At 62.2% G+C, this 16,245-nt stretch overlaps 2 protein-coding genes across 5 annotated transcripts; one reads left to right on the top strand and one right to left on the bottom strand.

Moving 5' to 3' along the window:
- The first annotated feature begins 3,701 nt into the window (after nt 1–3,701).
- IFITM5 (interferon induced transmembrane protein 5) lies at nt 3,702–5,379 on the top strand. The gene is made up of 3 exons (XM_060158044.1): nt 3,702–3,874; nt 4,025–4,313; nt 4,920–5,379. The coding sequence occupies exons 1-3, from the start codon at nt 3,702–3,704 to the stop codon at nt 5,130–5,132; spliced, it is 675 nt and encodes a 224-aa protein (XP_060014027.1). The 3' UTR covers nt 5,133–5,379.
- Nucleotides 5,380–8,527: 3,148 nt separating this feature from the next.
- PGGHG (protein-glucosylgalactosylhydroxylysine glucosidase) lies at nt 8,528–13,901 on the bottom strand. 4 transcript variants are annotated; one of them, XM_060158040.1, is made up of 14 exons: nt 13,717–13,901; nt 13,190–13,473; nt 12,661–12,871; nt 12,149–12,584; nt 11,196–11,315; nt 10,625–10,756; nt 10,292–10,403; nt 10,011–10,083; nt 9,782–9,918; nt 9,508–9,641; nt 9,286–9,381; nt 9,114–9,211; nt 8,828–9,039; nt 8,528–8,725 (listed from the first exon to the last, which is right to left on the bottom strand). In XM_060158040.1, the coding sequence occupies exons 2-14, from the start codon at nt 13,446–13,448 to the stop codon at nt 8,670–8,672; spliced, it is 2,076 nt and encodes a 691-aa protein (XP_060014023.1). In that variant the 5' UTR covers nt 13,449–13,473; nt 13,717–13,901; the 3' UTR covers nt 8,528–8,669. The 4 variants fall into 4 exon arrangements, with proteins under 4 accessions (XP_060014023.1, XP_060014025.1, XP_060014024.1 ...); XM_060158041.1 differs by lacking the exon at nt 8,528–8,725 and having other exon boundaries at nt 8,896–9,058; XM_060158042.1 differs by lacking the exons at nt 8,528–8,725; nt 9,508–9,641 and having other exon boundaries at nt 8,886–9,058.
- Nucleotides 13,902–16,245: the final 2,344 nt, after the last annotated feature.

The following is a 16,245-nucleotide window of genomic DNA, read 5'->3' as shown; positions in this document are numbered from 1 at the left end:
GGATGAAGAACAGGACGAAAAGGCTGTCTGTGCTTTGGAAAACCAGGCCCCTTAGGCAGGGTAATCGCAAGAGGAAATTTTTTTTTTTTTTTTGCAGTATGCGGGTCTCTCACTGTTGTGGCCTCTCCCGTTGCAGAGCACAGGCTCCGGACGCGCAGGCTCAGCGGCCACGGCTCACGGGCCCAGCCTCTCCGCGGCACACGGGATCCTCCCAGACCGGGGCACGAACCCGCGTCCCCTGCATTGGCAGGCGGACTCCCAACCACTGCGCCACCAAGGAAGCCCGAAATTTTTCTTTTTTAAGACTTTTTTTTGATGTGGACCATTTTTAAAGTCTTATTGAATTTGTTATAATATTGCTTCTGTTTTGGTTTTTGGCCCCGAGGCATGTGGGATCTCAGCTCCCCGACCAGGGATCAAACCCGCACCCCCTGCATTGGAAGATGAAGTCTTAACCACTGGACTGCCAGGGAAGTCCCAAGAAGAAATTTTAATGAACCCCATTTCTTGCATTTTCTCATATAGAAAAGCACTAAAATCATTAACTGAGATGTCTGATCCTCGTGACTCTCGGGAACCTTTTACCGAGCTGTGTGCTTCACTGCACGCATTTCCTAGCTAAAACCATACGTGCACTGGCTTCTCCCCTACCTCTTCGGAGCAGTTCTGTTACCGAGTGCAGAGTCCAAGTTCGCGCTGCTCCCACACGACAGGCTGATGAGTCAAGAGACAAGGTGATGGGGAAGAAGTAGTGACTTTAATCAGAGGCCAGCAAACCAAGAAGATGGTTCCTAAAGAACCATCTGAGATTAGAGGGTGAAGGCAGATTGCAGACTTCTCGGAGCCACCTGGCCTTCAAGGAAGCGTAGCATTGCTTCGTTCTTCTGCTTGCTCACGCAGGCTGGATCACAAGGTGCCTGCAAATCCTCAAGTCCTTAGCAGTTATTTTTACTTTACAGTCTTATCTCTGCTTATTTGTAAGGTTTCCAGGCTGAAAGCAAACTTATCTACAACAAGTAATGGCCATAAGTAACCCAGGACCGTGGGATGGGAACGTTCTTCAGGGAACTTAATGGGCTATTTGGGAACAAACAACATTTCTCTACTGTTTAACTCCTGGCGTGTGGGGACGAAAGTGATGGACTACATGGGCCGAAGAATGGGTGTTGGGGGAGGTGGTGCCAGGTCTGTTCTTCCTGTTACAGTTTCTCAGAGGCACCAAGAGGCTGCTTCCCAGGCTATAGTCCTCAGTAACACCGTTAATAAAACTTACCTCACAGTTCTTGCATTGTGTGTTTGTCTTTCAGTTGACAGTTTAGTCCAGCAGCAATGCATTCAAGGCTGGACGTGCAACATTCCAGGTCAAACAAGCAGGTTGTCCTGACCCTGTGTCATCCACCACTGCTTCCCAAGGCCTGTCTCTCTGCTCACACCTGGGGCTGCAGGGGGATCCCTCTGGGACCAGATGATGGGGAAGGAAGAATTCCCAGCCCGGTTCTCCATTGGTCAGCTTAGTGTGAGGGAGACGGCTGGCCACAGGATGGGTCCTGCACTCCAGCCCAATCAGGAGTGGCCTGAACACCGGGGTGAGGGGCAGAGCTGCAAGCGAGTTACTTTCATTGGACCCTTGTCCCCAGAGGGGCAGCGTGTAGCCCTCAGGAACTCGGAGCACCGACCCTGCACAGGAGTCCACGTCATATGTCATCCCCAGGGATGGGAACACAGGCTCAGGTCTGCCAGTCACGTCCCACACCTTACCAACCCACTGCACCAAGCAGAGGGTGGGCACCCCTCCTGGCCGCAGTTAGCCCTCAGGTCAAAGGCCGTTAGGAGGTGCCGTGTGGCTGTGGGTAGAGTACATGGGCCCCAGGGCCCCAGGGCAGGACCGGGCAGCTCTGCCTCTTCACTTCCTGGACCACTGGTGACTTCACGTTCTCCAGCCCTGCTGCTCTGGGCTTTGTGGGTTCAGAAGTTCTGTCTCCCAAAGCTTCCTTCAGGCGACACAAAAAGGTGCCGTTGACCTACGATCTCTGGATGCCCCTTTGTTTCCCACGCCTGGGTCACAGGCAGGGCCACTTGACTCTGGTCCGCAGGAGGAGGGAGGGATGCTCCACACTGGGCCCCCTCTTGCCCAGTGTTATGGTAAATGGCCAAGTGCAGCACTCTTGCCCCAAGACGGTCACGGTGACCAAGGCCTAGGTCTCTTGGAGAAGGGGCCACATCACACCGTGACCCACTGGGCCTAGCAGAGCTGGTAGCTGACGGTGAGCAGAATGTCGCCCTGCTTTGGACACGTCTCAAGTGTCCTCCAAGCTCCAGAGCTCCTGCGGGCTCAGCTCAGGCCTTTGCTGGGCCTTGCTGCAGCTCAGCTTCCACTGCCACCCCATCCTGTTCTTTTCCTCCCTTCTTCAGGGTTGGACACAAAGAGCCTCCCTATTCAATGTCCTTCTCAGAGTCCAGGAGCGTGGCCTGGAGTAACCCTGCAGGGCCTGTGAGCCACTGCAGTGACTCTGGATCTGGAGTGAGGTGGGGGCCCTTGGGGGGCGCAGGGGGCACAACTTGTTTTCTGTTGTAACAGGATCACTCTGGCTGGAGTAGTGAGAACGCCGAGGAGGGGGGCCCGCTAACCCAGGAGAAGGTGAGAGTGGCTTGGTCTCAGAGGTCACAGTGGGGGTGAGATTCTGCACATTCCGGAAGGTGGGACCAAATGGATCCGGTGTGAGCGGCAGAAGGTGCAGGCGTAAGCCAATGCTTTTGTCCTGAGCAGTTGGCCAGGTGGAGCGGCCACCAGCTGTGCCCGCAGAGACCGGGCAGAGGGTGCAGTGGACTGAACACTTGTGTTCCCCTCCCCACTGAAATTCTAAAGTGACGGTATTAGGAGGTGGTTAGGTCATGAGGGTGGACCCCTCATGGTAGGGTCCGTGCTCTTATAAAAGGGACCCCACAGAGCTTCGCAGCTCCTTCCACCGGTGAGGAGCCCTGAGAAGTCGGCCCTCTGCGACCAGGAAGCGGGTCTCACCAGCACCCATGGACGCTGGTACCCTGATCTCAGACCTTCAGGCTCCAGAAATGTGAGACATACATTTCTATTATTTGTGAGCCGCTAGTCCAGGTACTTCGCTATGCGAGTCCCAGCTCAGACAGAGGTTTGGGAGAGCCTGAGGTTTCCTATTGAGGAGCTAGGCTGGAGACCCTGGGAGCCCTCCTCCGCGGAGCACGGCAATCTGGCCCTTTGACATAAATGTGATTGACGGGCACATAGGTGGCATTTTAGCCAACAGGCTGCTGGGCCCTCTGGAGGGAGATGAGACCGGGGTGCGGACACAAGCTCAGCCCCGCCCTCCCAGCCCCCAGCTCTGGATTCAGGAGAAGCAACCAGCAAAGGAGCCTGAGAAGCAGCTGACAGCTTGGGAGGGAGGAGGGCAGTCCCCAGAGCAGGCCCTGGAGAGCTCACTGTAGCGCCCGCACAGTAACAGTCCAGGTCACAGCTGGTCCCCCAACAGGCCACCCCCCCCACCCCCGCTCTCCCTCTTCCCCGCTGTTCTCTCCTGAGCATTGTTCTTTTCCACCCGGCAGGGTGGGCACTGATGACCAGGGGATGCGGGCAGTTCTGGGGACAGAGGGGCTGTGGTTTCAGCAGCCCCGGTCCTGAGGAGCCCCGCCTAGCCCTGCCCTCAAGCCGAGGCAGCGGCCCACCCACCATGGCCCTGAGCTGGCGCGTCCGCCTCCTTTCGTCGGCGGGGGCGGGGGCTCTGAGGGGCAGACCGCAGCCACCGCATGGCCCCACCAGCAGCCTTGCAGGGGGCTCCCTAGGCTGCACTACCCGGACAGGAGGGGCTCTGGTGGCCCCGCACCGGCCCCCAGCCTCTACGGGGTCAGTGTTTCTCCGCGGGGAGCGGGGCTTTCTGGGGGGGAGGGGGACTCTGCGGGGGTTGGGAGGTGGGCTCGCGCAGGCGGGGCGGCGGGCGGCGGGGCGGGCGGGGCGACCGCTCAGCCCCGGGCTGTCATTTGTCGTTAAATTTAGCGGCGGGCCGGTCAGCCGGGCGGCGGCGGGGACTATAAGCGGCCGGGGCGCCCACCCTCGAAGCAGGAGTCCGAGCGAGGAGACGGCGCTGGAACCCATGGACACGTCGTACCCCCGCGAGGACCCCCGGGCCCCGACGCCCAACAAGGCCGACGGCACCGCCCACACGGCCCTCACGCTGGGGGCGCCGCTACCCCCACCTCGAGACCACTTGATCTGGTCGGTGTTCAGCACCCTCTACCTGAACCTGTGCTGCCTCGGCTTCCTGGCGCTGGCCTACTCCATCAAGGTGGGCCTTGGGGCGCTTCGAGGGGGCCCAAGAGCATCTCACAGGGGCTGCTTATCAAGTTGGGGTGCAGGAGTATCTACGGGGCCATCCGTCAGCCTGACGGTGGTGGGAGCCCCTCCCTCTTGAGGGCTTCTCCACTGAGGCTGGGGTGCTGTTCATAAAACCGAAATGGGGGGTCTAGTTTGTCCCGAAGAGCCCAGGGTCGATGGGGCCTTATCCAAGGGCGTCTCTTCCATCAAACGCTCTCAGCACCTCTGAGAACTCCCTACCCTCGGAGGTCCTTGGAGGCTGATGCTGGCCTGGGAGGGCCACTGGGTCCATAGCTGGAGTGGGAGGATGCAGGGTCTCCTTTCAGCCCCACTTTAGGCTGAGCCCCTGATGACCCAAGGCCCCCTGGGCGGGCCAAGCCCATGTGCCCAGCTGGGGACAGTGAAGGGAGTGGGTGGAGCCCGGGCAATATCCTCTCAGGCCACACCCCTCCATCTAGATTTTGGGTCCAGCTCGGGTCCTCCAAGGTGTGGACCCAGCGGCTGCCTGGGACTGGGTGGCAGGCCCCACCCAGGCCCCAGGCAGGTGTAGAGAGCTGGCCCTGCTGTTGGCCCGCAGGCCCGAGACCAGAAGGTGACTGGAGATCTGGAAGCAGCCCGGCGGCTCGGCTCCAAAGCCAAGTGCTACAACATCCTGGCCACGGTGTGGGCTCTGGTGCCGCCTCTACTGCTGCTGGTGCTGGTGGTGACCGGCGCCCTGCACCTGTCCCGGCTGGCCCAGGGCTCCGCCGCCTTCTTCAGCACCAAGTTCGACGACTCAGACTATGACTGACAGGCTGGGCCCTGTCACCGCCCTGACCTAGGGACCCCAACCCCAGGGGCTCCATCCTAATCGCCTGGAACCCTGACTTGCCTACGGGCCTGAGGCCCACCCTCCAGCCCCAGCCTGGGCACCTAACACTGACCCTGAAGATCCTCCACAGGGACCCCAGGGCCTTACCCTCACCTCCATCGATGCCCCCAGTCCCCTAACCCCACCCCCCACCCCTGCCCCCAGGCCAGCTCCTCCCTCCCCAGCTGCCAGGCTCAGCCTGTTTCACAATTAAAAGCGCCTGGCTCCAGAAAGTGCCTTCCAGGACTGTTCCTGGCTGGGGTGGGGGAGGGTATCTTCCTGAGGGGAGCTACCCTAGGGACCACTGCAGCCAAATCCCCCTGGACTGCCCCCAGCGTCCATGGTGGACGCCCTGCCCTGTCGGCTTGGTGCCCCGACTGTCCCCTTTGCTCAGGCACTGGGCGGCCTGCGGCTTCTGGGTGGAGGTGCCTGAGTATTTTAGAATGAAGTTTGAGAAGTCGGGCTTTGATCTCTGCCGCTCTGTGGTTTAGCGGCCTGTCTTTCAGAATGTGTGTGCTGTGTCTCTGCGTCCACGTGCCTGCCCATCCCCGAGTCAGCGTGTGTGCACACGTGCTAAGGGGAGTCCCTGACCAGTGAGACTTGTCCTTGTCGTGCACGTTCCTGTCTGGGGCTGGGCCTGTGTTGACCTACTTCTTTGGGTCACTCTGTCCTTGTGACCCTGCGTCCCTTTAATTCTGATCTGTCCCGGCAGTGGGTTCCCTCCTTCCTGGATCAGTGGGGCTGGACACAGACACACAGGCACACAGACATGGTCACGCCGTCACCCGTGCACACGTCCATCACGCACAGGTGCACAGGAGCACCTTCTGCACACGCACGATTGTACAGAAAGGGAGGCGTGGGGGGTGAGGGCGTTTTCCCAGTGCCTCTGTGCGGGTGCACGTCCTCGCATCAGTTACCTCCCTTATGTAACCCCCCGGCAGCCCCAGCACAGCCTGGCAGAGTGGGGGCTGCCAAAGACACACGCACACCCTGTGTGGCTGGGGGTGAGGCCCCTGGGCCTTGCTGTGGCCGGGCCAATGACAGGACAGGCTAATTGCAGGGGCCTTAACCACAGGGTGGCTCAGGGCTCTGAATACCCCACCCATGGTCCCTTCCCTCCCTTTGCCTGCCCACCCTGCCTGGGCTGGGGGCGTGGGTCTCTGTCTAGCTCCTGTACTTGGAGCCCCCAGAGTAGCCCCCCTCTTGTGACGGCCAACAGTTGGTCCAGCTGTCTCTAAAGCGTGCCGGCAGAGATGAGTCCCGGCCGCAGGCTGGCAGTACCCCAGCCGCCTGCTGAGTGTGCGCTGCTCTGAGCCAGCCCGTGAGGCAGAGGTTGTGCTGGCCGGGGCCTGGGGTGGAGATGGAGCAGTGCCCCTTCCTGGGCACTGGCCCTACATTGGACTAAGGACAAGGCCAGCGCTCGGACTAGGATGGAGACGGCGTTCCAACACTGAGCTCCAGGTTTGGCCCAGGAAGGGACCAACCCATGCTGGACACAGAGGCTGGGAGCAGGGGTCAGCCTGTGTGTAGCCGGGTACATGTCTCCAAGCAGGGGATGGTCTTCTGGTCTCCACATTTGGTGAGGGGAGCAGATATTGTCCAGCCCTTGCCCAGTTGCTGAGGACAGAGAATACGCGGTCAAGCCAGGCACAGAAGGTCACCAGAAACCCTCCCAGCCTGTGTCTTGGGCAGGTTGAAGGACCCTGGTCAGGTTCAGGCAATTGGCTGTCATGGGCCGGACCAGCCAGGCCAGCACACACATGCTGCCACCGTCACGGCCCCTTGGAGGGTTGCCCCTCCACAGGCACAGGTGGGTGTGCGTGCGCGCACACACACACACGGCACACACACGCGGCACGTATCAAGCTACGTCAGTCCTGTGGGTGAAGGGCCACCTACTACCCCCACCTGATGCCTGTGCCCACATCTGGCTCCAGGGCTGCAAAGGCAAATGTCCGCTTCATGGGGACAGTCCCTGGCCACCATGTTGTGCTTCAGCAGACCTGCCTGGGCCTTTGCGGCACTGCCACCGGTTGAGCGAGAGCCTGTGGGCCCCTGGGGGAGCCCCACCAAGTCGCGGGACCCATTCTGAGGCCACAGGCCCTCAGGGAGCTGCTCTGCAGCTCGGCCACACTCCCTGCGGCCACCCCCTTCCCTCTCTCCCTCATGGGGCTTCAGTCCATCACAGTTTGTCTGCCTGGTGTCTGCTTCTTGGAGAACTCGGGCTAACTCTCCACTGAGAACAGAGAGCACGGTCTGCAGATGAAGGAGGGGCGCAGACGTTGACGGGACTCGCTTACTTGCTCTAGCGAGCAAGTGACTGTGCTTCCCAGCCGCGTGGAAGGGAAACTTGATCCTTTACGAAACCCTCACGTTCATCAGGGAGCTCGCCAGCTCCTCACAGCAGACAAAGCTTGCCCATTCCTCAGGCAGATCTGCTGCAGCAGGCTCGGCCCTCGCCAGGATTTCCATGGCAGACACCATCTCGCCTCACCCTGGGGAAGCCCAAGTCTGCTGTGCCAACTAAGGGGCTGAAGCCCAGGAAGAGACAGTGGGCAGAGCCTCGGCTGAGGGCAGCCTGCCCAGGACAGGTGGGCCCAGGGCCATGGCCTGGAACTCACGCACACCCGGCCCCAGTCCTTCTGGCTGGTCAGAGGAAATGCAGGGTCTTGCTCCACACCCCACTCCCCTGCCTTCCTGGCTGAGGAAAGGCATGTGACAGAGACCATCCGACTTGACTGAAGTGGCCCAGAGGCAAGAGGACCCAAGGACTGAGGATGCCGAGTGCTCACAACAGCCCAGGAGCACCTGGACCCAGCCATATCTGATGCTCCCTCGTGTGACACAGAAGGGTCCTTTGTGAAGCTGCGATGCGGTGTCCCAAGTAATCCCACAGGAGACTGAGTCTCCCCCACGCCCCTCATCCTGCCGTGCTCCCCATCAAGGCCGGCATCTGCCTCTGTCTTCGCAGAACCGCTGGCCCTTCTCCCACCTCACCCTGTGGGGTCCTAGGGCAGGGGCACTGAGGGAGGGCGGGAACAGACATGCTGTGTGAGGCTGCAAGAAAGCTGACCATCTATGGGGGGTTAGGCTGGGGAGGGTCTCAGGCTAGAGGCAGAGTCTTGAACTTGGGCCAAAGAGTCCAGACTTTCCTTGGAACCCGTGAGCCTGGCTGCCGTGTGGAGGAGGGTGGGAGGGGGCGGCAGGCTGGGAGGGCGTTGAGGAGGGGTGGGTGCAGCCAGCAGGGGCACCCGCAGAGGGAGTGGCCGGGGGGAGGACCTGAGAGACATCCCTGAAGCCAATAGCCCTGGTCGTTTTGGGGGAGGGGGCAGGACTGGGCGGGGGGGGGACTCAGTGGGGCTGGAGGGCCCAAGGGTGTCCCAGAGGGGGTCCTGTGGGCTCTGCGCAGATGCTTAATGTCTTCAAACAATCTTCACAGGAAACTCTTGGGGCAGAACTTGCTGCCCCTGCTTCCTACAGGTGTGACCTCTGTATCCGGCCAGCTGAGCAGGGAAAGGAGACCTTGTGTCCTGCAGGGAGAGGAAGCATTGTGGGGTGAGGGCACACACTGGGGGCTACCTTGGGGGTCACGTGCCCTGGACCCCTGGGTGGGTCTGGGAGTGGCGGCCTACCTGGGGACAGGGGGAGCCGATTCTGTGATGGCCACAGCTCAGCCTCCAGCGGGGGGGCCCAGGGCCCTGCTCGGGCAGTGACCTCAACTGTCACAGACCCTTCAGAGAAGGAAAAGTCAAGCTTGCTCCCCTGGTAGGAGATGCCAGAAACGCACACTCTGGAGATCCCCGCTGGACACATGGGGTCGAAGGTCAAACCGGCCTCAGTGATCCTGCGGCGAGGGGAAGGTTCTGTGAGGAGGGGGGTGGAGGCAGGTGGTTGCCCTCTGCCTGCCACTGCACTCACCTGAATCCCGTGACCCCAAAGAGCACCGCCTGCAGGAAGCCCCCCATGCCTGTCAGGAAGTTCACGGCACCCGACCTGTCTGCATTCTCCGTCCACACCTGCAGGGGGCAAAGCAGTCAGTGCAGGAGGTGGGCGTGGTCGGCGTGTAGGTCGAGGCTCTGGCCAGGCTGACCTTGAAGGGCTCCGTGACGTTGGCGAAGCTCCTCTGCAGGAGGTCCCATGCCCGCCCGGGGTCCTTCAGCTCCATCCAGCCCACTGCAAACATGCTCTGGGGACAGAGATCAGAGGTCACGCTGGGGTGAGGCCCACTGCGGGGGGAAGGAAGACTGAGGCCAGTGGGGCAGGGCCGGGGCTGCCCTGGGGACCACCACCCCACACCCTGCAGTTTCCTTACCCAGGTCATGGCAGGGCCCTGGGGGGACGTCACAGCCTCATACATCTCCAGGTTTTGCCTGCGAACTTGAGGACTCAGGGGGAAGGGGACAGGGTACCCCAGGAGCACAACATCTGCCTGCTTCACCTCCTCTCCTGGGGGAAGGGGGGAGATGCTGCTGATGGGGTGAGGTGGGGAGGGCAGGGGCTGCCCTGTTGGAAAGGGGGCATCCAGGGCGGACACGAGGTCCTGTGGGAGGGGAGAAGGGCCCTGAAGGAGCTCCAAGTCCACTCACCAGGCTGGTACCCATCAAACTCAGGGTGGAAGTTCAGTTTCGGGTCAAAGGGCACCTTGATCTTATCAGCCACCACCAGCCACTGGTTGGGGACGGGCTGACCCAGGTCCTGGGCCAGGGCAGCAGCAAAGCGCAGGCTAGGAGTAGAGATGGGGAGAGGTGGGCTGCAGCCCTGCACTCCTGGCTGGCCCCCTGCATGGTGGAGGTGGGGCGGGTTCTTGGATCTGACCTGTTCTGGACCAGGACATTGGTGTACACGGAGTTGTCGACCCCTGAATGGTATTCGTCAGGGGGCATGACTCCTGGGCACATAAGTACAAGGTGGTATTCAGTGCAGGGTCTTAGGGATCTGCCCCTGATGCCAGTCGCCAGTGTGGGCCTGGCAGCATCAGGTGCTGGTGACCACATGCTGAACTGAGAAGCACCCACCTGCTTCCCCACTTGTGACCATCCACTCCCCCTGCCCCTTCCCCGTCATCCACACTCCTCCCACCATGGCCACGCTCTCACCCTTCAGGTGGAACTTCTCCTCCCCGGGGCTCCACTCTACGCGGCTGCACCAAAATTCAGCCACAGCACTGACCACATCCCAGCCCCCAGCCTCTCGGAACAGCTGCAAGTCCTGGAGAGCAGGAGGTGGTGCATCAGAGGCCGTGGCACCTGTGATTCTAGTTCCCACTGGTCACTGCATTTCTTGCCAACGCCTACCCTTCTGAGTGCCCAGAAGTGAAGGCCTGGCTCTGAGATGCTCCGCCGGACCGGCCGGACAGGAAGTCATGGCAGCGTGGAGGGCGTGGCCTCGCTAGGTAGGAGGTCACACGTGGTGGCACAGTGACACCTCACCTGGGTGGTGTGGTAGTACAGCCGGAAGGCCAGCACCACGGCCCCGTTGATGTGGATCTCCTGGGTCCCATAAATGGCCTCAGGGCAGACCTCCAGGCCGGAGCCCGCGCTCTCCCAGGCAAACTTGGCTCCCTGCGGGGTTGGAGTAGACTTGACTCCGCTCTCGGGGGGCCGGGGGTAGCCCACCCCGGTTCTCAACGCTCTCAGCCTTCAGCCATGGAGGGCAGACAGAGGCGGGGGCACCAGTTGTCCCGCGTGACCTCGTGGGGGCCTGTGGGCTCTGAGTGCCCTCTGTGTGGCCCCATCGTGGGCCAGGTGGCTTCTGCCCCGTTTCCACTGTGTACTTGCCCTGGGGCAGGGCAGTGAGGGGACGTCCTGCGGGGTCCCGGTCAGGCTGCTGTTCCCACAAGTACAGTACAGGCTGGGGGATGCCACAGAGCCTCTATGAGAATCCAGGACATTCCAGCCACACCCACAGAGAGGGCTGGGGTGAGGGATGAAGACCTGGGGGGTGGTATGGGACGTCAGCCCTTTGGGGGGCCCCGTAGGGTAGGTGCTCAGTCCCCCTCACCTGGTAGCCTAGGTTCTGGGCGTTGTACAGGGCTCCACCGAGCGTCCGGATGCGGTACTGCAGGAGAGCCCTGGCGGCCTCCGGGTGGAACATCAGGATACTGGGGAACATCCAGAGGTCCTGCGAGCACAGCCCGAGGGGGCCCCTCGTCCTGGCGCTACAGCCGAGGGGCCCCCTCGTCCTGGTGCTCTCACTCCTCTCTCCCCACGGGCCACACCCAGCTCCCTCCTCTCCTGCCTCATCTGGGTCTGTCCTGGGCCCTCTGCCTGCCAACCCCACAGTCCGATCCCCAGCCCAGATGATCCTCAGACCTGGTCCCCAGCGGGCATCTGCGTCTGCCCAGGGCTCAGGCCAGAGTCTGGGTGTGGGCAGCCTGGTGGGGGTGGGGGGGTGCCTGCTCTGTTGCTCACTAGCTGGCCGACCCAGAGTGAGCAGCTCGGCCTCTCTGAGCCTCACCTGTGAAGGGAGCACAGCAGCAGCTTCTCCGGCATCAGGAAATGTGCAGCAGCATCCCGGACCCTCCCAAGCCCAGCCGGCAGCCGGTCCTGGCTGCCTCACCTCGCTCCACCCTCGCTCCACTCAGCAGCCACAGGGGTCTTCCCAGAGCCCACGGCTGCCCATGTCCTTCCCCAGTTAAAGTCTCCTCAGCCCCCTCTACAACCGCTCTTCCTGCAGCGGTGAGGGCCCCCTGCACAGATGCCCTGCACAGATGCCGCACCTGCTCAGTTCTGGGCCTCTGAACCTTCTGGTCCCCTTGCCTGAATCACATCACTCGTTTTCACCAAATGCCTACACAGCCTTCAGCCGAGACACTACTTCCTCCAGGAAGCCTTCCGTCTGCCACGGTCCCTGGGCCTCCCCAACCACAGCCCCACCCCATGCAGGATAGAGGCAGCAGCTCTGTGTACAGCCGGCTCTGCAGCAGGTGTGCGTTAAGGGTGGGTGGCGCGCACCTGGTCCCAGAAGACGTGGCCCCAGTAGCATTCCTCACGGCTCCCGTTGGAGAGGCCGCCTGGGCTGAGGCCGTGGCAGACGTATCCTGGGGCCCCGGGCTGGGGCAGGGCACTGAGCAGGTAGTAGAGGGCTCCACGCAGGGCCTGGCGCAGACGCAGGGGCCCCTCCACATCCAGGCCACAGCCTGCCCAGAGCTGGGCCCAGGCCTGTGCATGGGCCATGTAGAGAGTGCGCCTGGCCTGCAGCTGCAGGGCATCGGCGAGGCAGGCCTGGGCTTCGGCCTGGCTGCCACCCACCACCGTCAGGAACTCCCACGTCCCATCCTCCTCCCCTTCCCCAAGGGTCAAGGCTGGGGGCACCGGCGTCCACAGCATGTGCACCTCCTGCTGTGCCCCCCCAGGCTGCTCGGGGGTGAGTGTGTGGCCGTACAGGTACCTGCAACAGGATGGCTGTGTCTCAGGGATGGGCTCCCTCCTCGGGCTACCCAGCCGGCCCCCCGCCCCCTCCTCACCGGGCTCCCTGGAAGTCAGGACCCAGATGCAGGTCCAGGTCCGGGCTTTCTGGGGAGAAGGTTGACTGCAGCAGCACGGTGATGGGCCAGCTCCCTGTGGCCAAGCGGGTGATGGACACACTGAAGGCCAGGACGTGAGGCAGCGTGCGGTGGGCATAGATGCGCTGGGAGGCCCGGAAGCTGGGGCCCTCCAGGGTGTGCAGAAAGGAGCCTGGCGGGGCGGGGGTGGGGAGGGGAAGACAGGACAACTCGCACACCCCACTCAGGGCCGCCGAGGACAGTTCCAAAGCTGCCGGCGGGGAGTGGAGTCACCTCCAAGCCCCAGATGCCCTGTCTGGGAAGCGACAGCTGCACAGGCGCCGCCAGCTCCTGCCAGCCCAGGAGGCCCGTCGGGCTGAAGGCCTCACAAAGTGGCCTCTCAGAGCTTCCTTTTCTTTGGGAGTCGGCATCCTCTCGATGGAACCTCTGTCGGGTCTCCCACTCACTTGGAACAATGGCGGAGGGGAGGGGGAGGTCAGGCAGTGGCTACCTGTGTTAGTGTCCAGGACAAAGGTCTTGGTCAGCTGCTCTCCTGATCCTGCAGGGGCCTCCAGCTGGACATTGAGGGGACTGGGCAGAATGGCCCGGTGCGTATCCCCCCAAGCCCCATTGTACACTCCGCTCACATGCAGTGTCTCATGATACACGCGTGTGCCCAAGTAGGCATTGGTCACGGTGGCCAAGAGCCGGGGGTCACTGGGCAGAGAATGGGCAGTGAATCTGGTGGCGTCCTTGCCAGCATCCTCCATGGCAAGGTTGGCTCAGCGGAGGGGCCTGCAAAAGGGGGAGTCAGAGGCCCCCACCGTTGGTTGGGCCTCCCTTTTCTGTAAACCCCGAAGCTTGCCTTGGAACCTGGTTAATGCCCCCACGGGTGGAGGGACGTGTGTGACCCACCTGGGCAGCCCCGACTGTCCAGAACCCCACTCTCAAGCCACCCCAGGAAACACCCTCAACCCTCAGAGACCCTCGCCCCCAATACTGATCTCCAGGGACACAGCAGAGGCCCCGGACTCCCACCTTAGGGCCTCAGTCCCTTCCAGCTCTCTCCGGGCGCACTGCCTCGAAGCCGTCCAGCTGGCGGGAAGGGAGGAGGCCTCAGCCGGCGGGCCTCACCCTCCAGGAGGCCGGCTGGGTACGGGGTGGGGTGCCGGCAGCAGCTGGGGGTTGGGGGGCAGGCGGGCCGTCGGCCGCGTCCCTGGGGCTCGCCGGCCACGTCCCTGGGGCTCGCCGCAGCCCAGCAGCGTCCCTCGGCTCCAGCGGGTGGCCGCCGGACCGGAGAGAGAAGTAGCCAGGGGCGGCCTTGTCACCGGAAGGCCCCGCGGTCCCCGCCCCAGGGCGCGCAGCGCGGGCCGGATGGAACGTCCCCACCCCCGGGGCGGGCGGGGCGCGGGTGGGGCGGGCCGCCTCGACCAGTCGTGCCTGCGAGGCTGCGAGGAGCCCAGCTCCAACTCTCCCTTGAGTCTTCTCCAAGGGTGGAACTGAGAGGGGCGGGGTTTCGGCTTAGGTGTCCCCTCTCTTGCCGCCGGGTCCTGCCTCTCTCCCTGAACCCCCGTCCGCCCCGGAGAGGTGAGGCAGGTCCCCCTCCTGGAGCCCCGCCTTCCTTTGTCCCCGCCCCACTTTCTGGCTCTTCCCAGCCTCGTCTCTCAGCCTCTACCCACTTGCCCCCTGCCCCGCTGGAGGCTCCAGGCCCTGGGGCTGTCTGGACCTCGTCTCTCTGGCCCTGGTCTGACCCGAATGACTGTGCTCTGACCACTCGCCCAGCCAGAGACACTCGAATTCAACGTGTCCCTGAAACCTGCCCTTGCCGTGGCCTGCCCAGCACAGGCCGTGGTGACTTCACCCATCCCGCTGCTCAGGCCCGCTGTCCCCCCACCTACATCCACCGGCGCGTCCCCCTTCCAGGGCGTGCCCGCTCTCACCAGGCCGTGCTCCTGGGTTAGTGCAGTCCTTGCTCTGGCCCCACAGCCCTTGTCAGCAGAGCCAGAGCCACATCTACCCCAGGAGTGGGCAAGTTCTCACAGCCTGCAGTGGTGCCCACCTCACCGGCAGGACAAGCTACCCAGGGCCGCCTCCCCGCCCTCAGCCCCTCCCCCATCCCGCTGCTGCCACCCTGGCCTCCTTGCTGCTTCTGCACCAAGCTCGCTCCTTGTTATGGGTTGAATGTGATCCCCCCAAACCCATCCGTTGAATTCTAATCCCCAGTGTGATGGTATTTGGAGGTGGGGCCTTTGGGACGTAATTAAGTCACGAGCTCTCAAGAACGGGATTTCTGCCCTTATAAGAGGCCCGAGAGCTCGCCCTCTCTCTACCCCGTGAGGACACAGCCAGAAGACAGCCATCTGCAGGGAGAGGCTCCTCACCAGACACCAAGTTGACTGGCATCCTAACCTTGGACATCCCAGCCTCCAGAGCTACGAGAAATAAACTTATCTTGCTGGCAAGCCACCCGGTGTATGGTATTTTGTTACAGCAGCAGCCAACCAAGACAGGCCCCTTTGCGGCCTTTACACTTGCCATCCCACTGCCTTTTCTTCAGGACATCCTTAGGGTTGGTCCCTCCCTTCCTTCCGTTTTCAAATGCCTCGTCCACAACCAGATGTTCCCAGACTACTTACATGTAAGAGGAAACCACTGGCTCCATCCCCCCCAGCCCCCTGCTTTCCCTTCCTCCTAGAATACCAGCTCCAGGAGAGCAGGGATTTTTGGTCTGTTCTGTGGAATGAATAACTGGATTATGGAAGGGAATTTGGGGAAGTGGAGGGGCTGACTGGGGTCCCAGAAGCTGGCCAAGTCCAGCAGGGTTGAGCAGAGAAGACTTCAGGATTCGGGGGCTGTCAGTCGCTGGCCTTGCCCATGGAGGCCAAGCCTCACGTCAGAGCTTCCTGCATCAGGGTGTTCCCCTGAGCTCACCCAGGAAACGGGGGCTACAACCCTGTCCCACTGAGATGGGCTGGGGACCAAAGGAAAGAGTATGAACGCCTGTTAGGATGCCTGGCTAAGTGCAACAGGAACCGACAAAAACAAATCCCAAGGAGAATTTATCATCAGTGCACGGGGGCGCTGCCCACCACATGCGCCATCACAGCTCCCATCCGGAGCAGGGGCTACTGCTCCTGTCCACTCTCCTCTGGCCTGTTCCTGAAGTCCTCAGACAGCGAGTGGACACCTGTGGGCTCAGACCACACAGCCTCAGGGATGGCTTCACTCCTAATGCTGAGACCCAAATTCCTGAGGAGGGACGGTGACCCACCTACCTTCAGGCAAGGGTCAGCCCCTGCTTGATGCCCTGTGGCTGGAGCCGAGTAGCGGGCTCTGGGTGCCCATACTGTGCATGGGCACAGGATCAGCAAATGGGTCATCCTGCACCAGGTAAAGGCCAACACACTGTAGGTCCTCAATTCCCGGGGGCGCTCAGCGTCACCCTTGTTGCTGAGGGGCGCCTGCAATGGGAGGGCTGGAGGTCCCAGAAGAGGAACGTGGGTGGGGCAGCAGTGGGGTTAGGGGAGGGGACCCCCTCCTCCTGGTGGGGAGGACAGAGACATACCT

This window comes from Lagenorhynchus albirostris, chromosome 9 (genome assembly GCF_949774975.1).
Source record: "Lagenorhynchus albirostris chromosome 9, mLagAlb1.1, whole genome shotgun sequence".
In the NCBI taxonomy this organism is placed as follows: Eukaryota; Metazoa; Chordata; class Mammalia; order Artiodactyla; family Delphinidae; genus Lagenorhynchus; species Lagenorhynchus albirostris.
Note: the sequence above shows the minus strand (reverse complement) of the source record. Positions and strands in the feature narration are given on the sequence as shown.

Excerpts from the sequence above, each read along its gene's own strand:
- PGGHG (XM_060158040.1), bottom strand. The coding sequence starts at position 13,448 with ATGGAGGATGCTGGCAAGGACGCCACCAGATTCACTGCCCATTCTCTG. Across the intron at positions 12,585-12,660 it reads CCTGACTTCCAGGGAGCCCG|GTACCTGTACGGCCACACAC; the intron begins GTGAGGAGGGGG and ends ATCCTGTTGCAG. Across the intron at positions 8,726-8,827 it reads TCGGCTCCCCCTGTCCCCAG|GACACAAGGTCTCCTTTCCC; the intron begins GTAGGCCGCCAC and ends CTCTCCCTGCAG.
- IFITM5 (XM_060158044.1), top strand. The coding sequence starts at position 3,702 with ATGGCCCTGAGCTGGCGCGTCCGCCTCCTTTCGTCGGCGGGGGCGGGG. Across the intron at positions 3,875-4,024 it reads CGGCCCCCAGCCTCTACGGG|CGGCGGGCCGGTCAGCCGGG; the intron begins GTCAGTGTTTCT and ends CGTTAAATTTAG. Across the intron at positions 4,314-4,919 it reads CGCTGGCCTACTCCATCAAG|GCCCGAGACCAGAAGGTGAC; the intron begins GTGGGCCTTGGG and ends GTTGGCCCGCAG.